General features: G+C 38.3%; 1 protein-coding gene across 1 annotated transcript; it reads right to left on the bottom strand.

The window, feature by feature from the left end:
- Nucleotides 1–2,735: 2,735 nt before the first annotated feature.
- On the bottom strand, nucleotides 2,736–18,511 carry LOC127849782 (chorion peroxidase-like). The gene is made up of 14 exons (XM_052382532.1): nucleotides 18,367–18,511; nucleotides 17,906–18,032; nucleotides 16,960–17,189; nucleotides 16,022–16,195; nucleotides 14,208–14,250; nucleotides 13,089–13,201; nucleotides 9,460–9,561; nucleotides 8,850–8,942; nucleotides 8,292–8,546; nucleotides 7,418–7,667; nucleotides 6,402–6,572; nucleotides 5,485–5,651; nucleotides 4,925–5,027; nucleotides 2,736–3,055 (listed from the first exon to the last, which is right to left on the bottom strand). The coding sequence occupies exons 1-14, from the start codon at nucleotides 18,452–18,454 to the stop codon at nucleotides 3,001–3,003; spliced, it is 1,971 nt and encodes a 656-aa protein (XP_052238492.1). The 5' UTR covers nucleotides 18,455–18,511; the 3' UTR covers nucleotides 2,736–3,000.
- Nucleotides 18,512–20,081: the final 1,570 nt, after the last annotated feature.

Here is a 20,081-nt window from a genome sequence, read left to right on the forward strand (position 1 = left end):
AATTACACGGCCGGTAATCACGGGCGCCACCTTTTTTTGTTTTTGCTCATGTATTAATGCATCGCAAAAAAGAGGTGGCGCCCGTGATTACCGACCGTGAATAAAGGTCCTCTGCTGTCTGTTTCGGTAACGCTTAGGTTCATCGTTTTATATTATGGATGTTGTTAGTGTAATTGTTATGAAAAGTAATTCACGAATGAACGACTAACGTCAGAGCATGATTCCCAGTCACAGCTGCGGTCTTCTTGATACTCAAACGTGCGATTGACCCGCGGTGATTGCAGGTTGTTAGCCAGTGAGCCACATGAGGCTTACAAAGTACACAAGAAGGATACTTTTGTTTCAGGTTGATCGAATGTACTGGACCACGAATTTTACAAGCCTCTGGAAGGATTAACTTAAGTTTCATGATCATCTTGATCAATCAATCAATCAATCGACCCATCAATCAATAAATAAATCAATCAATGTATCAATCAATCAATCAATCAATCAATCAATCAATCAATCAATCAATCAATCAATCAATCAATCAATCAATCAATCAATCAATCAATCAATCAATCAATCAATCAATCAATCAATCAATCAATCAATCAATCAATCAATCAATCAATCAATCAATCAATCAATCAATCAATCAATCAATCAGTCAATCAATCAGTCAACCAACATCTAACTCAAACTGCATAGGAAATGCATGTCTGGACCCGGCCCTAAGATATGTCTCTACAGTTAGTGCGCAAACCGTCTTGGCTGATGCAGTCAACACGTCATTTTCATTTTTCATAAATCTTAGAAATCATTCAACTGCAAAGTCAACAAAATATCCATTGACGATTCCAATTTGCTCAGCTGTGTTATTAATCAACTTGCTTTGTGACTGACTGCAAAGACGTACGTACGAAAGTAATGACAGACAAACGTATTAACCATGCATTTCTTTCGACAAACATAGCCAGTGGTTTAATGGTCAACGCATTATATGAATAATACTTTACAAATCGTCATGTCGCATTTGATTAACTTCATGTTGCGTCATGCATTGCAACATGCTTAGTGCTAATTGCTTTCGTCTTGTTGAATGTGCTAATGTAATTACTAGTGCATATAATGGTGTTAAGTTGTAATGTACAAACTATAAAGCGATAAAAACTTCAATAAACATGATACGAAATGGATGCGTTTTCATTTATTACGCACGAGAACGTGTTATTTACATTAGCAAGTAATGACAGATGCAAGGAAGCTACGAGTATGTGCCGTGTTCTGAGAAAACTGGGCATAATGCTTGTGCGTAAATTGTCATCCCAGATTAGCCTGTGCAGTCCGCACAGGCTAATCAGGGACGACATTTTTCGCTTTTATGGAATTTTTCGTTTTAATGATGTCTCTTCTTAGCGAAAATCCAGTTTAGGCGGAAAGTATCGTCCCGGATTAGCCTGTGCGGACTGCACAGGCTAATCTGGAATGACACTTTACGCACATGCATTTTGTCCAGTTTTTCCAGAACGCGACACGTATGTGCCACCAAGCGATGCAAAGCAGAACAACGACGCACTGAAGTTGCAGATGTTGGTAACGAATAGCAGTATGCAAAAAGCATGTGTTATATACCAACATTATAATGTAATATGTCAGCATATAGTTGTCCATAAGCAATATACAGTTGTCATTTAGCAACATTCAAGTGTCATTTAGCAATAAGAATGGACTGGCGGACATTCCCTTCCATACATTAATGGCGTCCCGCTTATGACACAGCTTCTTTCGTGAATTACATGTAGATGTGTATGAAAATTATTTAAGTGGATTCTACATTTTTATCATGGGATCGCAGATATTGCCACATACTGTATGTTGTTTATCATGGGATCGCAGATATTGCCACATACTGTATGTTGTTTAATTATTTACTTGCCAACTCGCATAAAACATGGTTGAATAGCAAACAGACTGACACAAAAATTATGTTGGATAATTCATTAGATGTCAACTTGCATAGTAAATGGATAATATAACTGACTCAATAGATAATCATTAAAATGGGGCTTTATTTCCAAAGTCGGTGAATATGAAAGTAAAAAATCGAAATTTTGTCATCATACATGTATAAAATGAAAGCAAATCAGTGACTGACATACTAAAACCAGTAGACGTTATTGAGCCAAGTTCTGAGAAAACTGGGCATAATGCATGTGCGAAAAATGTCGTCCCAGATTAGCCTGTGCAGTTCGCACAGGCTTATCAGGGACGACACTTTCCGCCAAAACTGGATTTTCGCTTATAAGAGACATCATTCAAACGAAAATGTTCCATAAAAGCGGAAATTGTCGTCCCTGATTAGCCGGTGCGGACTGCACAGGCTAATCTGGGATTACAATTTACGCACAAACATTTTGCCCAGTTTTCTCAGAACACGACACAATTGAAAAAGTACCACATACAGGCTCTGCAGCTTCTGTTTCACGCGGATTTGTATTCTTATTTGATCAATTGAGCCTCGTTCAAAGAAAACTGGACTTAATGCATGTGCGTAAAGTGTCATCCCAGATTAGCCTCCGCTTTTTGGAATTTTTAGTTTAAAGGAAGTCTCTTCTAAACGAAAAACAGACTAGGTGGAAATTGTCATCCCTTATTAGCCTGTGCGGACTGCACATGCTAATCTGGGATGACACTTCACACACATGCATTGAGCCCAGTTTTACCAGAACGAGACTCAATTGTACTCGATAAACAATACACAAAGTTCGTAATTTTGTGCAATGTAAACAGTGAATGACAACATATAAATGCACTGCATTCTGGATCAAGGTAAAATTGATATGTCACATTCGTGAAACAATAAACTACATTAGTTTACATTTAAAAGCTGATTAAAAGCACTCCGCACGCGTTTGGTAATGGATTGTTGCATATTCGGTATGTGAATCGGATGTTGTCGTAGCACGGCGTCGTCTTCCATGCGGACCAGCCCCCATTCACTGGTGTACACGGGTTTCACCACCCGCTCAGGTCGAAGTTTTGAATATCCGTGCAGTTTACCAGTTTGTTACTGAAAACAGTTATTGAACACGATAGAATCCTATTCAGTTAAGTTGATGCCAATACATGTGCATGTATTGCCATTAGCGGTTAATATGGAAACACGGTACGTTACAGGTTACAATATACTAAACAATTGAGTCATGAAGGAATAATTGAGTCATGAAGGAAGGAATAATTGAGTCATGAAGGGCTATACTCTCTAAACAAAACATCATATTTTACTCGAAAGCATGCTTTACTCTTTAGACTGTTGTTCTGGTTTAATCGTTTTGGTGATATTGATAGGGTAAGCACAGGTGTTCACTACTAAATCCCTGAAATATGATAAAGTTAGAGATTTAGGTAAAAAAAAATGGCACTGAAAAAGGTTACAATCCACTAGAAAACGGCCGAAAAAAAGAAGGTGCAAAAACAGTCGATTTTGATATGTGTCAAACTCTTTTTATCCCCCGCCAAAGGCGGAGGGATATTGTTTTCGCGTTGTCCGTCCGTCCGTCCGGCTGTCCGTCCGTCCGTCCGACCGGCACTTTTGTGTCCGGCTCAATATCTTGAAAGTGCTTTGGCGGATTTCATTGAAACTTGGTATGAGTATATATATGGATAAGACGATGATGCACGCCATATGGCATTGTACACCATCTGTTTATAATGGAGGTATGGCCCTTTGTATCTTGAAAATATGCTGTTTACTATAGGCACTTTTGTGTCCGGAGCCATATCTTGGAAGTGCTTTGGCGGATTTCATTGAAACTTGGTATGAGTATATATATGGATAAGATGATGATGCACGCCAAATGGCATTGTACACCATCTGTTAATAACGGAGTTATGGCCCTTTGTACCTTGAAAAAATGCTTTTTACTATAGGCACTTTTGTGTCCGGAGCCATATCTTGGAAGTGCTTTGGGGGATTTCATTGAAACTTGGTAAGAGTATATATATGGAAAAGAGGATGATGCACACCAAATGGCTTTGTATACCATCTGTTAAGAACGGAGTAATGGCCCTTTGTTTTGTAGTATGTTCATCCGTCTGATTTGAACCCATCCCTAAACAAAAGATATGTTGCGGGGGATATCAATTCTACGAATTTGCTTGTTTGGATTGAACATGACATATCTTCCTTCTTGGTTCAATCAATTAAGCTTAGAATGTCCTTTAAGAAAAGGTATGGTTATGGGGGTCTCTATGTGAAAAATGTTGCATTTATTTTCACTTAAAGTTGTCGCTTTTACATTGAATTATATAGGACAAACATTTAGTATATTGTGACCTACAATCTCCTCGCAGTAATTAACTCCCCTAAAAGGTTAACGGCCATGAATACTATCGTAAGTGAAATACTTATTGTTGTGGAAGGATATTTGGTTTATAACTTTTCCCCATTTTTATTGAAAATCAATCATTTTTCTAAATGCTTGACAAGTGTGGTGTTAAGGCCACAATGGACAAGAAACAGAAAACAATTTTAACCATAAAGAACAACAATAATATTTAAATCGATTATTAAAAATGGCTTGTTACAGCGAGAGGGATTTGATAAGTGTTATATGCTTTGAACCTGTCAAATCTCTCCGCAAAGAGCTTGTACATTGAACACGCTTTGTTGAATCATATTTTTCATAAATATTTGTATTTTACCGCTGTAACGAAGGGGATCTTATATAACACTAATAAACGGCGAATAACTGGCGGATTTGTAACGATTTATAGCCTGTGAGTGTACATGTTCTTACCTAGGAGCAGCGTTCCGTAATGCTTTAGACTGTATCATCCCGATGTCAGTGTTCCTACAGATGACCTTACCTAGGAGCAGCGTTCCGTAATGCTTTAGACTGTGTCATCCCGATGTCAGTGTTCCTACAGATGACCTTACCTAGGAGCAGCGTTCCGTAATGCTTTAGACTGTATCATCCCGATGTCAGTGTTCCTACAGATGACCTTGGCCAGTGTCTGAGTTCGTATCTGATTTAGTTGCTCTGAAAAACGTGTCCTACAGTTTTGTCTCAAAGGTACAATTTCATAGTTTTGGTTTGGACAAAGTACTTCTCCACAATATAGTTTACCAATTTGACAATACTATCAACACGCTTTAAATTGTTGTTGATTGTTACAATATAATTATCAATAGGAAAGGTTCCGAAACTGGAAAATATGGTTGGCTTATTAATTCTTTACATGTTGTCAGGTCTTGTAAGAATCAAAATAATTAACACATTCAAGTTGTTTATGTGTAAATAAACAACTATAAAATGTATATCGTTCTAATGCGTATGTTTCAAATACTTTAACTGGGCTCACGCCTTAATTGCTTGATTCATATACATAAAAACTAAAAATTAGTGTGTAGTAACAGATTAAGAGCTCAAAATAGAAAATTGTTTCTAAAATATAATAATAATTTTGATGTGATGAAATATGCATGTTTAAACTTACGAACGGTAAAGCCGACGACGCCACTGTTCTCGTAGTAGAAGCGGTCGCCCTTCTTCAGTGACCGGAACTGCTGACCGATGATGCAGGCGAACGTGGGCCCCAACATCCCGCCGGCTACGGGCCTCTCCGACACGCCGCCGGTAAACAGATCGATGTCCTCGGGGTCGCTTAAAAACAGCAGGGACATGATAAAGGCGCAAGATTTTAATTTTTTTTAGACAGTGACACTAGGATCAACCAACAATTCAGGTTTACTGCGAGACTGATTCTTTCTATGTTAAGTGCCTGATGTCAAAATACTAAATAATTTAACCACAGTTAAATGGATTTGAGTCGTTCGTTCCTAACTTGTTTTAGTGGAATTTGGTGCAAGCTAAACTATCAGTATTCTTTAATCAAGCAGAGCGCGTAATAATATATAGTACCGGTATTTATCAAAACCAACAAAGTTTTCACAACTTATTTATGTCACTTATTAGCAATTTTCACTAAATGCACGTGCGCCTGACTATTTGACAGCTCCGCTAGTATCTTTGGTGTTTCCTCACTCATGGTGCGCGTCGTTAATGGAAAAAAGGCCATATCAGCATATGTTAAAAAAGTCTGATAAGCCCTTCAGGCTCTTAAAGGACGAAATGTGTATTGCAGGATCCAGTTGGTCAAAATTTTACCGGTTGGTTGAATTTACTTCGGTTAAAGTTTTGAGATACATTTCTCTTTCTAAACTGGAAAACACTCAACGTCGGCTGCAAACTTATTCAGAACCATGTAATGTTTATGAAGCGTATTTAATTCACCAAGACATATCAAATCTGTATGAATAAGAAAATCAACAGTGATTACCTTTAATACGTGTTTTGTTCACAACTTTGCCCTGTAAGCTTAGACGCTGAGACTTGATTTCTTGATTGGATTACCTGTATATTAGCAGAAGTTGCGCTTGGACGCTGGCCTCGTGCGAGAAATTACCGCTCAGTCCACAGAACCGGCGCCACGCCTGGTAACCGGGGATTCCGTGGTCACGGGCACGCTGGATGTTAATGGCCGCCAGGTCGCCGCCGAACCCCGGCGCTTGCTCGAACAGGTGCCTAGTACATTACAGGCATTTGATAAGTGAACTGAACACATATACATATTTATCAATATATTATACATGTATAAAGAAGAAGTAATATTATTTCTGTGAAAAAGTAGAATGTTTTGTTGCTAGGGCCGGCTAGCACAGTCGGTATAACGCTGAACTACAATTAACGGGATCGCGTGTTCGGTTCTCTGCCCGGCCTTATAAACAGAATTACCATTACCTCTGATTCAAGTAGGGAATTCGAAAGTTACTGGAATAAGAATATGTGGACTAGGACGTGGTAAACTTAATTAGCAAGAAAAAGTGTGAGTTGGTTAACCCTTTTAGCGCATGAACCGAATTGTAAGGCCTTTGCAGTTTACAGTTTGGATCCAGATGAGACGCCACAGAACTGTTTGATATTCTGATAATATTCTTTGAAATAAAATCGAAGAAAATGCTAATTTTAGAAATTCAGCAGACGACATTTTAGCAGACGACAAATATCCCAGCATGCAAAGGGTTAACCATGATATAACTGAAACAGTGTTAAAAACGACCGAAATATCCATACAAACAAGCCAACAACATGTTTGTAGGTTATTTTTTTACTCGGAACATTTTATATTAATATTTTATTGATTTTATAAAACGGTAGTGACCGTTGCCGTAGTTAAAGAATGGTTTAAGACCACTTTTTCTGAAATGCTCGTACTGGTCAAAGCGGGAATTGTTTATATACAAAAAATATTAGAAATAGAAATAATTAAAAAGGTATCTGGTTCTCCAAGAATCTTGCTAATTCCTGTAATATGAATGACGGACTGTAGAGTATCAGATTCAATAGAAAAATATCAAATAAAGCCACACCTTGTCACTTGCTCTGTCAGCTCCTTGTCCACCTTTTCGGAAGGGGCTATCGTCAAGCCTCGGCAGATCTGACCAACGCCGTGAGAATACACGAGATCCGGTCTCAGAAACTCGTCCTTGAGAAGCTTGTCAGACGTGACGCTAGCGCCGTTGTGCGCCTGCACGCGCTGGAAGATCATGCTGTGTCCGAACCGGAAGGCGGCGGCCATGAATCCGTTGCGTATCATGGGCATCTCACTAGCGCTGTAACCTATGGTGGACATCGATATTAACCCAGTTATGCCTAGTGGACTCTCCCATCCTTCTAAATGGGATCAATTTATTTCCAAAATTAGGGATGTCTAGTTTATTTGTTTCTATATTTAGAATATTTCTTACAGAAATTCCTTTAAGCAAACAGCGCAGACCCTGATGTCTACGCTGTTTGCCAAGGCCTTTTTTCTAGACGCTAGGCATAAATGGGTGAAAGATAACTATGGTGCAGTTGTCAGTTGGTCAGTTGTTTAGTTCAAATGTGTTTCATGGGCCTATACTATGCATGATGACTTTGGTGACTTTTAAATTCAACGGGTGAACTGAAGTATGAATGACTTTTTTATTTTGGGTAAACGGTTATCACGAAGTTTTAATATTATTAAAATCAATTGCTAGAATGTGTTGAACGTCTGTATGGAATAAAAAGGCATGTTTCAAATAGGATCAAACAGGTCTAGAGTCCAGGTCAAGAGTCCAGGTCTAGAGTCCAGGTCTATTAATTAAATTTGACGTGAAATCACTTATATAACATAATAAACCTCGTATGTGTTTTAAAAGTTTATACCGGCATGAATTGCACATATTATTAAGTCCTTAAAAAGCGAACGCGCCAACATACCGCCGAAATACCCAGATGCCTGAGGCTTCAGTCCATACTGGTTCATGGGGGACGCCCCGAGGATCTCTGGAAGGTACTCATTGAAAGTCACGTGCTGAATGATGGCGATGACGATCTTCCGGGCCTCCTGGTACAGCGTCTCGTCATTCCAGGCCGGTTGCAGCGCCGCGAGTGCTGTGGCGAGACGGTTGTGCTCCCGGACAAATACTGTTTGCAAGGCGGCAAGGGCCGGCTGCGAGTTTACACGCGAGTCACCTGTGGGGATCAATCGTTATACATCGGCTATCTCCAGAATGCTCCTAAAGACATCGACTGTCTCCGGAATGCTCCGTAAGACATCGACTGTCTAAGGAATGCTGCTGAAATATTTTTTTTTTGTAGGAACCGTCTTTGCCCACGGGGTTATTGTAGGGAAACAAGGGACCTTAAACTCAACGAAGTGTTGTCGGATATAATAAGAGACAAAATGAGCCTTTTGATTGTCGTAATATTTCACGATCTATTTCAATAGATTTTGTATTAATTGTACTAAAATTCATTAGCCAAGTCAATTCTTACCTGCCAGGAAGCAGGGTCTGCTGGGAACGCTGACGGTGCAACTGGCACCGGAGGGGTCACTTGGTAGCAAATCGTTATTGGTCTTCAGTTTTCCTACAGGAATTACAAAATGCTGGTACTACGGTTTAGTTAAATACAAAATCAATTAATTATGTTGATTGAAAGCTAAGTTTCAACCTGACCATAAACATATTGTTCTTCTTCGTCCACATATTCATTATCATCATCATGATTTTCTTAATCAGCATCATCATAATCATAACAACAACAACAAAAACATCATCACTATAACTATAACAATCTACAACTCCGCACTTGTCGTCATCGTTATTATTGCCATCATCATCATAACCGATCTAATCATAATCACCAAAACGATAATATTCATCATCGACGTCTTATTCAGCATTATCATCATCATTATAAACATCATCATCACCGACACAATAACTAATATGGTCATTTAAGTTAGCGTCATTGATATCTTCGTATTTATCGTAAATATAGCAATATATGACAGACAATAGAAATATCTGTTTTAGCAACAGCAGCACCAGTGTCGTTGTTTTACCCATCATATTTTTATCAGCATTATAACTTAATTCAGTACCTCCAACAAAAGTTCGCAGTGAGTCTGCGGTGGTATTGTCGGACCCGTAGATAAGAGACCCGTCAATAAAGTGTGTGTTCTGGTTCAACTGTTCGCGGAAAGCTGAAACAAAGCATAATGCAGAGCACGGAGTGTATATTGACAGGAGATGAATCGAGTATTTGACCCTTACTTTAGTAAATTCAATCTTATGCAAAAACTATTCATCCGATTTTATTGGTTTATACGTTATCTTGTTGCTTATTAATTCCTCTTTCAAAAAAATATAACTTTTAGTATATTCCTGTTGTTATTAATGGATTTATAGCGAGTTAAACACAAGAAATACAAATTTTATGTTTTACCACCGCGCGTTTTAACGTGTCGTGGCTATCGATCTTTTACGATTAGCGTACAGCGAAGCGCCGAGGTTATACATTTTGATGTACCCACTCACGTCTTTTGTTAAATTATAGTTTCATTTCTCGGCCGATTTTGACAAATTATATATCATTAGAAAGCTTACGTTACGCAGTAAACAGATATATCAATATATATTAAGTTTTTCTTCTGATTTCGACAGCCCGGCGAGTTATAACTTTAACTTTTGCAAATATCATACCGTTTTGGAGTTTTAGAATCTAGATTTACGGTTGACATGTTCGTACTTAATACCAATTTGTAGCGTTTATATTTGGAGTTCAGTTTTAAAAATTACATCTTGCTTAGGAGAAAAGAATTCTGTATACGATAGAAAAAAATTTTGTTTAAAAACCAAAGTAATTAAGGAATGAAGGCGGGAAAATGTAGCGCGCGTTCCTAACGCACTGAACTGATGCTACGGTCTTGGCGATTATGCTTTTGTTTAGAAATCGGCCATTGAATTTCTTTTGCCATCTTATTATATTTTTTATGGAATATATTGTAGTATTTTGTTCACGAAACATATCAATAAAGCTTATTATAAATGAATCTTAATAAATTAACGATTTCAGCTCTTGTTTATAACACAGAAAGGTTGTAAAATTTATGATGAAACAGCGTATATAGCGGACCCTCTCGATATTATTCGGCTTTGCATGCATACTTGAAATAAAATGGGTGTCAAAAACATTCATCGTTTGCTGTTTATTATCAACAAGGTAATTATGTATAATTATTTGAAATGTTATTTACCTTAAATTATCAATTTATTAAAGATTCTTGAAAATCACGGTCCGTGTTACGCGGGTCATTTCGTATTTTGACATCAGGGCATCATGTCCAACTATTGAAAATCAGATTTTTTCACCGGGACGATGACGGCTTGGATTTAGACAGGCAGACAGATAGTTTATTCAGACTTAAACAACAGTACATCGTCTTCAACTCAAATATATAAATTATTTTTAGACGAATTGTTAGGTGATTACACATATAGCAGTGATGATTCTGAGAATGTTGCCATGTTTCTTATCCGTGTATTCTAGAGTCCATGGTTTGAGCATTTTTATCGCGGTGTTCAAAAAAAGATATCTCAATAATCTTGTTTATTGATAGATCTGTGGTTTTATTGCCCCTGTGTTCAGCACAAACCAATTATCTCGTTATGATCAGATACTGTGCCGACCAATACTAAATAACACTATGGTGTCATACGCCACAGCAGGGACCTATACTTGTATATTGGTCCCTAACCACAGGTGGCAATGTCTGGTCAGATTACACTTTTTATGATACCTCCATGTCTTCTCGTGGTATTAGTGGTCATTTCTTGGAGTAATGTAACGCCCAATACTCAATTTTGCGTTTATGAGATATGTAGCGTATTGAAAACATTTATAGTCATCTGCCCATACAGATTGCCATAAACTAAATACTGTATAAATGTCAGCCAGCTAAATCACAATAATTATAAGTGCTTAATACCTATACATGTACATTTTAAACATTTAAAAAATCTAATACTTAACATTTAACGTATTTAGCGGGTACCGGTAAAAAAACTCCGTCATTTCGTAGTCCTATAAAGAGTGTATGAATAATCTTTCCGAAAAATACAAATAATACAGTGTTTTAATTTAGAATTCTATATATTTATAACTCTGTTAACTTATAAAGATATTTCAATATACATGCATAGACAGTTGACCGTGATTTTCAAGAATCTTTAAATAATTTTAATTAATTTATAATTTATGGTTAATAACCTTTCATATAATTTTACATAATTACCTTTTTGATAATAAACAACAAACGATGAATGTTTTGACACCCATTATATTTGAAGTATGCAAAGCCGAAAAATATCAAGAGGGTCCGCTATACATTTGTATACGCTGTTTCATCATAAAATTAACACCCTTTCTGTGTTATAATCAAGAGCTGAAATCGTAAATTTATTAAGCTTCATTAATACTTAGCTTTATGGATATGTCTCTAGAACAAAATATTTCAATATATTTCATAAAAAATATAATAATCATGGCAAAGGAAATTCAATGGCCGGTATCTAAACAAAAGCATAATCGCCAAGACCGTAGCATCAGTTCAGAGCGTTAGGAACGCGCGCTACATTTTCCCGCCTTCATTCCTTAATTACTTTAGTTTTTAAACAATTTTTTTTTCTATCGTATACAGAATTCTATTCTCCTAAGCAAGATGTTATTTTTAAAACTGAATTCCAAATATAAACGCTACAAATCGGTATAAAGTACGAACATGTCAACCGTAAATCTAGATTCTAAAACTCCAAAACGGTATGTTATTTGCAAAAGTTAAAGTTATAACTCGCCGGGCTGCCGAAATCAGAAGAAAAACTCAATATATAATGATATATCTGAAAACTACGTTACGTTAGCTTTCTAATGATATATAATTTGTCAAAATCGGCCTAGAAATGAAACTATAATTTAACAAAATACGTGAGTGAGTACATCAAATTTATAACCTCGGCGCTTCGAGAAAAGATCGATAGTTACGACACGGTCACGTGACTTAGACACGACAAGATATTTGGCGTAACGGTCCCGTTTCTTATCCGTGTAATCTAGAATCCGTGTGCAGAGTGAGATAATTGTTATTCTTCTACGAAAAAAACAACAACAAAAAACAACAGCAAAAAAACAATACGCATAATGGATATGCGCATTACAATAATACAATGGGCGTATCAACATGGCTGCTTAAAATCGTTAAACCCCATTCGTATTTAAGGGAAATTTCGACAATTTTCAAATGATATTTTCATTGTGAAAATCGAAGATTTTGGCCAAAAAACCCATCCCTTTATCATGTACCAGAGAAACTCCGGAATATGTAAATTAAAGTTAAATGAACGTCCACAAACTTGCAAGTTATTGTCTGGTTTATGAAATACTTAAAATTAAATTCAGACGCTAAGTGGTTATAAGCGCATTTTTTTAATAATGTGTTAATATATGGAAATCGCAAATGCGAGCATGAAAAGTGCTATGTTGACATGTACAGTAATTAACCTACGGACGTAATTAAAAAATAAATTTATGAAATCGTTTTTAAATTCTTTCAATACATTTCAGTTAAAGAACTCAATGTAAACAATTTTGTTGTTTTTATTAACACGCAAGCACACCCAGTTCAGGATTTGGTTTACGTTCACTCCAGACATAGATACGCTTTTTGAGACATACCAACAGTGCACGCCAGGTTCGGGGTCGGAAGAGAACGCACGAGGTTCATGCACGTACGATTTGGTGGAAAATACGGGTCACCGGGCGGAATCTCTATGGGGAAACACGTGTGTCTAAAATATCCATAAAAATGATGCTTGTTATTACAACAAAAATATACATACAAAAATGCTTCACAGTGTTATCGGTATTATGTAACAATTTTATTGATGAGGTTGCGGTTTGATAGTTTAATAGTATGGTATATTCTAGCTTCAACTTCTTTTGAGACAAACGGTTCATTTGACCTTATTTAAAGCAAGTATTAATATAACAAGCGGTATCTAAATGAAAGTTTAACATCTTTCTAAATATAAGTGACTTTTCTTCCGTATTTGCCCAGTGAGGACGAAGTATATAACTTTTTCAAAACAGAGAATTTCTGGACCCTTCTTCGAATATGTGTTCTTCAATCATAAACCGGTCGACTGTCTCAGAAAAAAAGACATGGCAATGCGTTAACTTGTGCATACTGTCACACTGGCATGACTTGGTTAGTGAGTTCGGTTTCAAATGGCTACGTGTATTTAAAGGTACTGTTGTAGATATTTTTTGCTATTTTTGTTTTATTAAGTGATAAACTGTTTTTCCTGCAGTAATTGCAATTGATGATTAAGTTGATGCTGTAGTGATGGCTACCGCTGCTGCTGATGGTGGTGATGATGACACCGATGGTGATAATGATGGTAATGCTCATGTTTATGATGTTGATGATGATGATGATGATGATTATGATGATACTGATAATGATGATGATGCTGCTGCTGCTGCTGCTGATGATGATGATACTGATGGTAATGATGAGCATGATGGTAATTATGACGACGACGACGATGATGATGATGATGATGATGATGATGATGATGATGATGATGATGATGATGATGATGATGATGATGATGTTGTTGTTGATGATGATGATGATGATGATGATGATGATGATGATGATGATGATGATGATGATGATGATGATGATGATGATGATGATGATGATGATGACGATGACGACGACGACGACGACGATGACGATGATGATGATGATGATGATGATGATGACGATGATTATGGTGAGTCACTTACCTATCAGGGCTTCCACAGCAATCTATATTGGAACCAGCATAGCCTGCAACGAAAGTAGACATGCAAATAATGCCTTGCAGTTATAATGTCAGTAGTATGGAGGATTTGCGTAAATTGAAACAAAAATGCATTATGTAATCAAATTGCCAAATAATGCCAAGGATCTTTGCAAAATAATTAAACATATGTTGATCAAATATCGGACCTGATCCAAGAATATCAACTCATTGTGTATAATTATGGAGTGAAGAGGGGCCCGAGATAACCTGGGCAAGTGTTTATATGAACGAAATGTTTAAAACGCCACGAATGGTTGCTGTTTCACGAACAAAATGAGATAAGAGTTTCATAAAAGGATAATGATTTTAATGACAAGAACACTGGTTGTGTTTGTTGGAACAGAGTTTCAACATGAATGCACGCTGTTCAACTTTTCCACGACCACGTGGTACCGTTAACTTCTTTTTATTGAAAACATTATAATGACTATCCAACCGGAGTTATCAAAATCATAATTTAATCCATTTATGCCTAGTGTCTAGAAAAAAGGCCTTGGCAAACAGCGTAGACCCAGATGAGACGCCGCATGATGCGGCGTCTCATCAGGGTCTGCGCTGTTGGCTTAAAAGAATTTATGTAAGAAATATTCTAAATATAGAAATAAGTATGCTAGACATCCCTAATTTTTGCAAAAAAATGATCCAATTTAGAAGGATGGGAGATTCCACTAGGCATAAATGGGTTAGACATATTTCGTTCACTCGTTTGCAAACTGGTCTACATAATTATTGTATGCAAACATCGCTAGAAAATTAATAATAAAATATAAAAACAATTATATACGCAGATAAAAAAATCATTTTCTTTTCCAAACGTTTGTGTAAAAATCAGTCATTTGCAACATTTTTATGTGTCATTATTAATTGTGTCCTTTATTAACGTCCTTATTAAATTTAAGCGAAGATTGATTTGTAGTACAGTCGACGCCATTGTTCCTCTTTATCTCGAGTTCCGTTTTTTCCCTTCCTCGCTTGCCCAAATGTTTTCGGTGGCTTTTAACTTAAATGAGTTACTCAATACTTTGAATGTTTAGTTTAAACCTATTTATTTTAGCTCTATTGCATCGAAAGCCTAAGGCTTATTGAAACGCTTTCAGGTCCGTTTCCCTGGTAGAACCAGTAGTTGGTGTCTTTTGGGGAGATCTAAAGAACGCTTCCACGGCGGGGATCGAACCAGTGACCTCCCGGTCGCTAGGCGAACACCATGTCCACTACGCCACGGCAACCTCGACCTTTGAATGATGTGGGAGACAATGACGATTATGATGACAGCTGCGATTGTTTGGACGATGACCCGATGTAGTTGACGATGACGCTCCATATACTCCGTTTTAACAAATATAATGACAAATACAACTTAGGTGATCAAACATGGTGGTTTTGACGATGATTTGAATGATGATAATGATACTGATTACAATAACAATGATGATGATAATGCTGCTGCTGTCGCTACTGATGCTGCTGTTGATGACGACGACGACGATGATGCTGCTGATGATTATGAGGATGATTATACTGACAATTATTAAGGTAGTAGTTACTATTTCCATTTCGACGCTGCCTTTGACGATGATGATTTCGAAGCTACTGCTGATGATCATGAGTATGATGATGATGACGATGATGATATTAATGGTATTGACGATAATGCCGATGAAAAAAAGAAGTTAGTGCATCAAAAAAGCTTAAAGCCTTGGTGGCGACATCGATGGTAGGCCATGTGCAACGACGATTTTAACATTATTGAGTCACCTTGAGACAGTGCGTTGAACTGTATATCATGGCTGAGGAACTGCCCGTACTGCATGGTCATGTGGGTCATCTTCGGCTGGAAGATCACCAGGTTCGTGTGGAAGTCGCGGCTGATGTTGCGAACGTTTGGCAAATTTCCCCCCAACACGCTTAGAGTCCTAGGATCCGAGATACCTGCAAAGTACGGAAAGCATATTGTTAAGTTAATACGCGTGTATTACATAATACGTGTTGAGTTTATGTAGAAAGCGCCAAACAAGTACAGGGACTTGGCGTGTACGTGTTGCCCAAGCAGATATGATTAATGATCTTACTGATGTGGCAAAATTACATATTATGTTTGTTTGAAATAACAATAAGATATACAATCTACCAATTTAGTTTTCAGTATAACGAAATTCTCCATAAAATATTTTGGTATGTTTTATGCGTTGCTAAATGTTTCATGTGCAAGGGAGAAATTTAAGTTACAGCAAACGTCGTACGCATTTCGATATTATACGCAGTAATTTAAATAACAAAATGTCTGCCGCAAACTATATAAACAAAGAAAAACAATTAGACTTACCGTAACAGTCCACAGTGAACTGACATTGTCTTAACCCATTTATGCCTAGCGTCTAGAAAAAAAGGCCTTGACAAACAGCGTAGACCCAAATGAGACGCCGCATGATGTGGCGTCTTATCAGAGGTCTGCGCTGTTTGCTTAAAGGATTTTCTGTAAGAAATATTCTAAATATGGAAATAAATATACTAGACATCCCTAATTTTGGAAATAAATTGATCCAATTTAGAAGGGTGGGAGGGTCCACTAGGCATAAATGGGTTAACCCACGGTATATATTTCGTTACAACAGCATGTCTAATAAGTTATCAATCTAGAAGCCAAAAAAATCTTAAAGTGCTTAGGCTTCGACTGCAATTGAGTAATTAAGTACCGTCGTCATATGCCGGAATCAAATGTCGCTCGAAGGGCGTCTGCGAACGACCCCATAAAGGGTTGAGCAAGTTGTTACAGGAGCCGTCTGCTGTTCTATAGTTAACCCCGGATGGGCACGTGGGCGGGCTGTACGGGCACCAAAAGGAACCCAGAGATACATTGTGTGTGTCGATATCAGAAAATGGAATTCTTTCTCCAAAGAACGCAGATGGGTCCTTGATTTTGAGACTGTCGAAAAACAAATAAGACATTTAGGTATACTGTAAAATTTCCGACCGCATATCAACCTGACACTACTATTATAGTAGATAATAAGTACATATCTTTCAAAATACATTATGAGCCGCGTCATGCGAAAATGTGTCTTAGGCCATATGCGGCCAGCGAAGCTCAAGACCAGCCTGCGCATAAGGGAGCTACACTGTCCGATAATGAGAAAACGAAACCTTGCTTGATTTTATAGCGGACATCTACGCAGGCCGCATATATCTTTGAGATCCGTATTCGTATGACGCGGCTCTAATCATTTATAGCACCGAACGTGCATATGTGTAGAAGTCGTAATTCTGAGTAAGCATTCAAATCAAAACTAATTAATAGTCACCTAACAGTTTTTTAACGTTAAAAAAAAACTACTACGACAACCGAATGAACCGTATACATGTACACGAGTCGAGGCTCGCTGTAATAAATACACCACGTATGATATGACTTCATACTGCATTCACTAATGTCATAATCAGCTTTTTAATGTTTGTTTATTCCAATTTATTTAATCATATTGTCAGAGAAAAAGCGTAGAAATTAAAGCACGAAGGATAAGGCGGCAAGCTCGAGGTCGGCGTTCAGATGCGCAGCAAAAAAACTACGACGGATAACGCACAATTTTATGCTATTCTCATCCGACTGTGTGTTTCTTTTGACACCACCCCAATCCGCGTTACCGTGAAATGGCGGACTTGGCCACCTGGAGAAACGCCTGTCCGGGCTTTTCTATCTCCAGCGCGGCGGAAGTGGTCAGCAAGTGGGGACCCACAAGGTCAGTGTCTGCAGGAACCACCCGGTCAATACCTGTTAAAATGTAATATATAAGTACGATATATAAAGTTTTCTGTATTTTTTAAACGTATGTTGATTCATTGTCAGTGAGCAAGAAATCTCATAATTACAATACGAAAAGTGACATATTAACTAAATTCTCAAAAAAACTAACAACCTTTATATAACAGAAAGCAAAATATAACAATAAAGGTTTGCATTGAGGAAGCCTACATTTAAGAGCGTGTTATATTTTGTGAAATTATTAAAATAGGTTACATGTTTCGAGCATCTTTTTAAAGAGAATAGAAGGAATCACCAGGTTATCCGTACAAGACACTGTAAAACAACATATATATAGGCCTACCATCATCAAACGCGCTTTTATCAAGCGCAAGAGCGGCGTCCATTTCTGAGACTGCATCCGTTACACTGTTGTTCAAAGCCGCCTCCATCTGGGCCCTCGAAGGAACCGAACCCTTCTTATCCTTGGAAGGATTGTCTAAGGGCGGTGAACCCGCGTTCTCCATCTGACGTCCCCATGCGGCGTGGGCCGCGAGGCAAACGAGCCCCGAAAACAGCAAAAGGTCACTGAAGTGGTAAAAAACGTTTAATAGGAATTTACATAAGCAATACCTAAACAAAAAATCTATGTAAATGTGTGTTAAAAATGTTTTAGCGGGCCGGCTAGCATAGTAAGTAGAGCACTGAAAACAAATATAAGTATCCTTTTGTAGGTGGTTGGTCATGAATTGAAACACGTTCTGTTTAAACTGGGCTTAATGCACATGCGTAAAGTGTCATCCCAGATTAGCCTGTGCAGTCCGCACAGGTTAATCAGGGACGACACTTTCCGCCTAAACTAGATATTGCTTAGAAGAGACTTCCTTTAAACGAACAATTCCATAAAAGCGGATGGTGTCGTCCCTGATTAGCCTGTGCGGAGCACAGTCTTGCACAGTAAATCGTGTCTGGTGACATGTCTAAACAAAGTCTGCTTTCGTCGTTTGATGGTCGCCAGAAGGGGTTCTTGTTGGCCAACAAGTGATGCTGTCATGTCCCGGACGTACTCGTTGGTATTGTGCTCCATTTAGTAGGAGCAGTCTTTGGAGACACTTGTGTTCAAAGGCCTGTATCCTGCGTTCTGCGTCCGCGTGAAGCGTCCAGGTCTCGCAGCCGTACAATAGGATGGAGACTACAACGGACTTGTACAGTCTTTACCTGGTGAGGAAGCTGATGTAGGTGCTTTTCCACAACCTGCTCAGTCTAGCCATCGCTGCGGTCGCCATGGCGATTTTTATTCGGACCTCAGCGTTACTGGTGCCATCCTTGGACAGGGTTTCTCCCAAGTACTTGAAGCTGGTCACTTCTTCTAGCTTCTCGCCGTTCATGGTAATGTCTGCAATGGTGTTATTCATGCTGTTAACCATGATCTTCGACTTCTCCGTGCTGACCTCCATCCCGTTTGCTCCTACTCTTTCATAGAATCTGTAGGTGAGGTCTTGGAGTTCACTGCTAGTGCCACCCATGAGATCAATGCCGTCGGCGAATCTCAAATAGGAGATGGGTCTATCACCAATGCTGATGGGTGTGTGGTGGTATTGGAGGGTCTTCTGCATTATCTTCTTAATGAAAAGGTTTAACAGGACAGAGGTGAGCAGACATCCCCGAAGTACGCCCACTGATGTCCTGAAAAAGACACCCATCTGTCCATCGAGAAGTACCGTGCTGCTGGCATTTTCGTAGAGTTCTTTGATGACTTGCACCAGCCCTTTGTCAATTTTGAACCCTCTTATAACCTGCTATTGGCCATCATGGCCATTTAAGCTTTCTTAAAGTCGCCGAAGTTGTGGAAGAGCTCACATTGGTGTTGCAGGTGTTTCTCGATGATGACTCTGCAGTTGAAGATCTGTTCCACTGTGACCCGCTCAGCTCTGAATCCAGCCTGCTCTTCCACCAGCAGTTCCTCGACATTACTTTTCAATCGGTTGAGGATGTTGCATCGCATGACTTTGCTGGGATAGTTGATGAGGCTGTTGATTCGGTAATTCTGGCACAGCTTGAGGTTGCTCTTTTTCGGTA

This window comes from Dreissena polymorpha, chromosome 11, assembly GCF_020536995.1.
Source record: "Dreissena polymorpha isolate Duluth1 chromosome 11, UMN_Dpol_1.0, whole genome shotgun sequence".
NCBI classification, from domain to species: domain Eukaryota; kingdom Metazoa; phylum Mollusca; class Bivalvia; order Myida; family Dreissenidae; genus Dreissena; species Dreissena polymorpha.

Excerpts from the sequence above, each read along its gene's own strand:
- LOC127849782 (XM_052382532.1), bottom strand. The coding sequence starts at position 18,454 with ATGGAGGCGGCTTTGAACAACAGTGTAACGGATGCAGTCTCAGAAATG. Across the intron at positions 8,943-9,459 it reads ACTGCGAACTTTTGTTGGAG|GAAAACTGAAGACCAATAAC; the intron begins GTACTGAATTAA and ends TAATTCCTGTAG. Across the intron at positions 6,573-7,417 it reads CTGACAGAGCAAGTGACAAG|GCACCTGTTCGAGCAAGCGC; the intron begins GTGTGGCTTTAT and ends GTAATGTACTAG.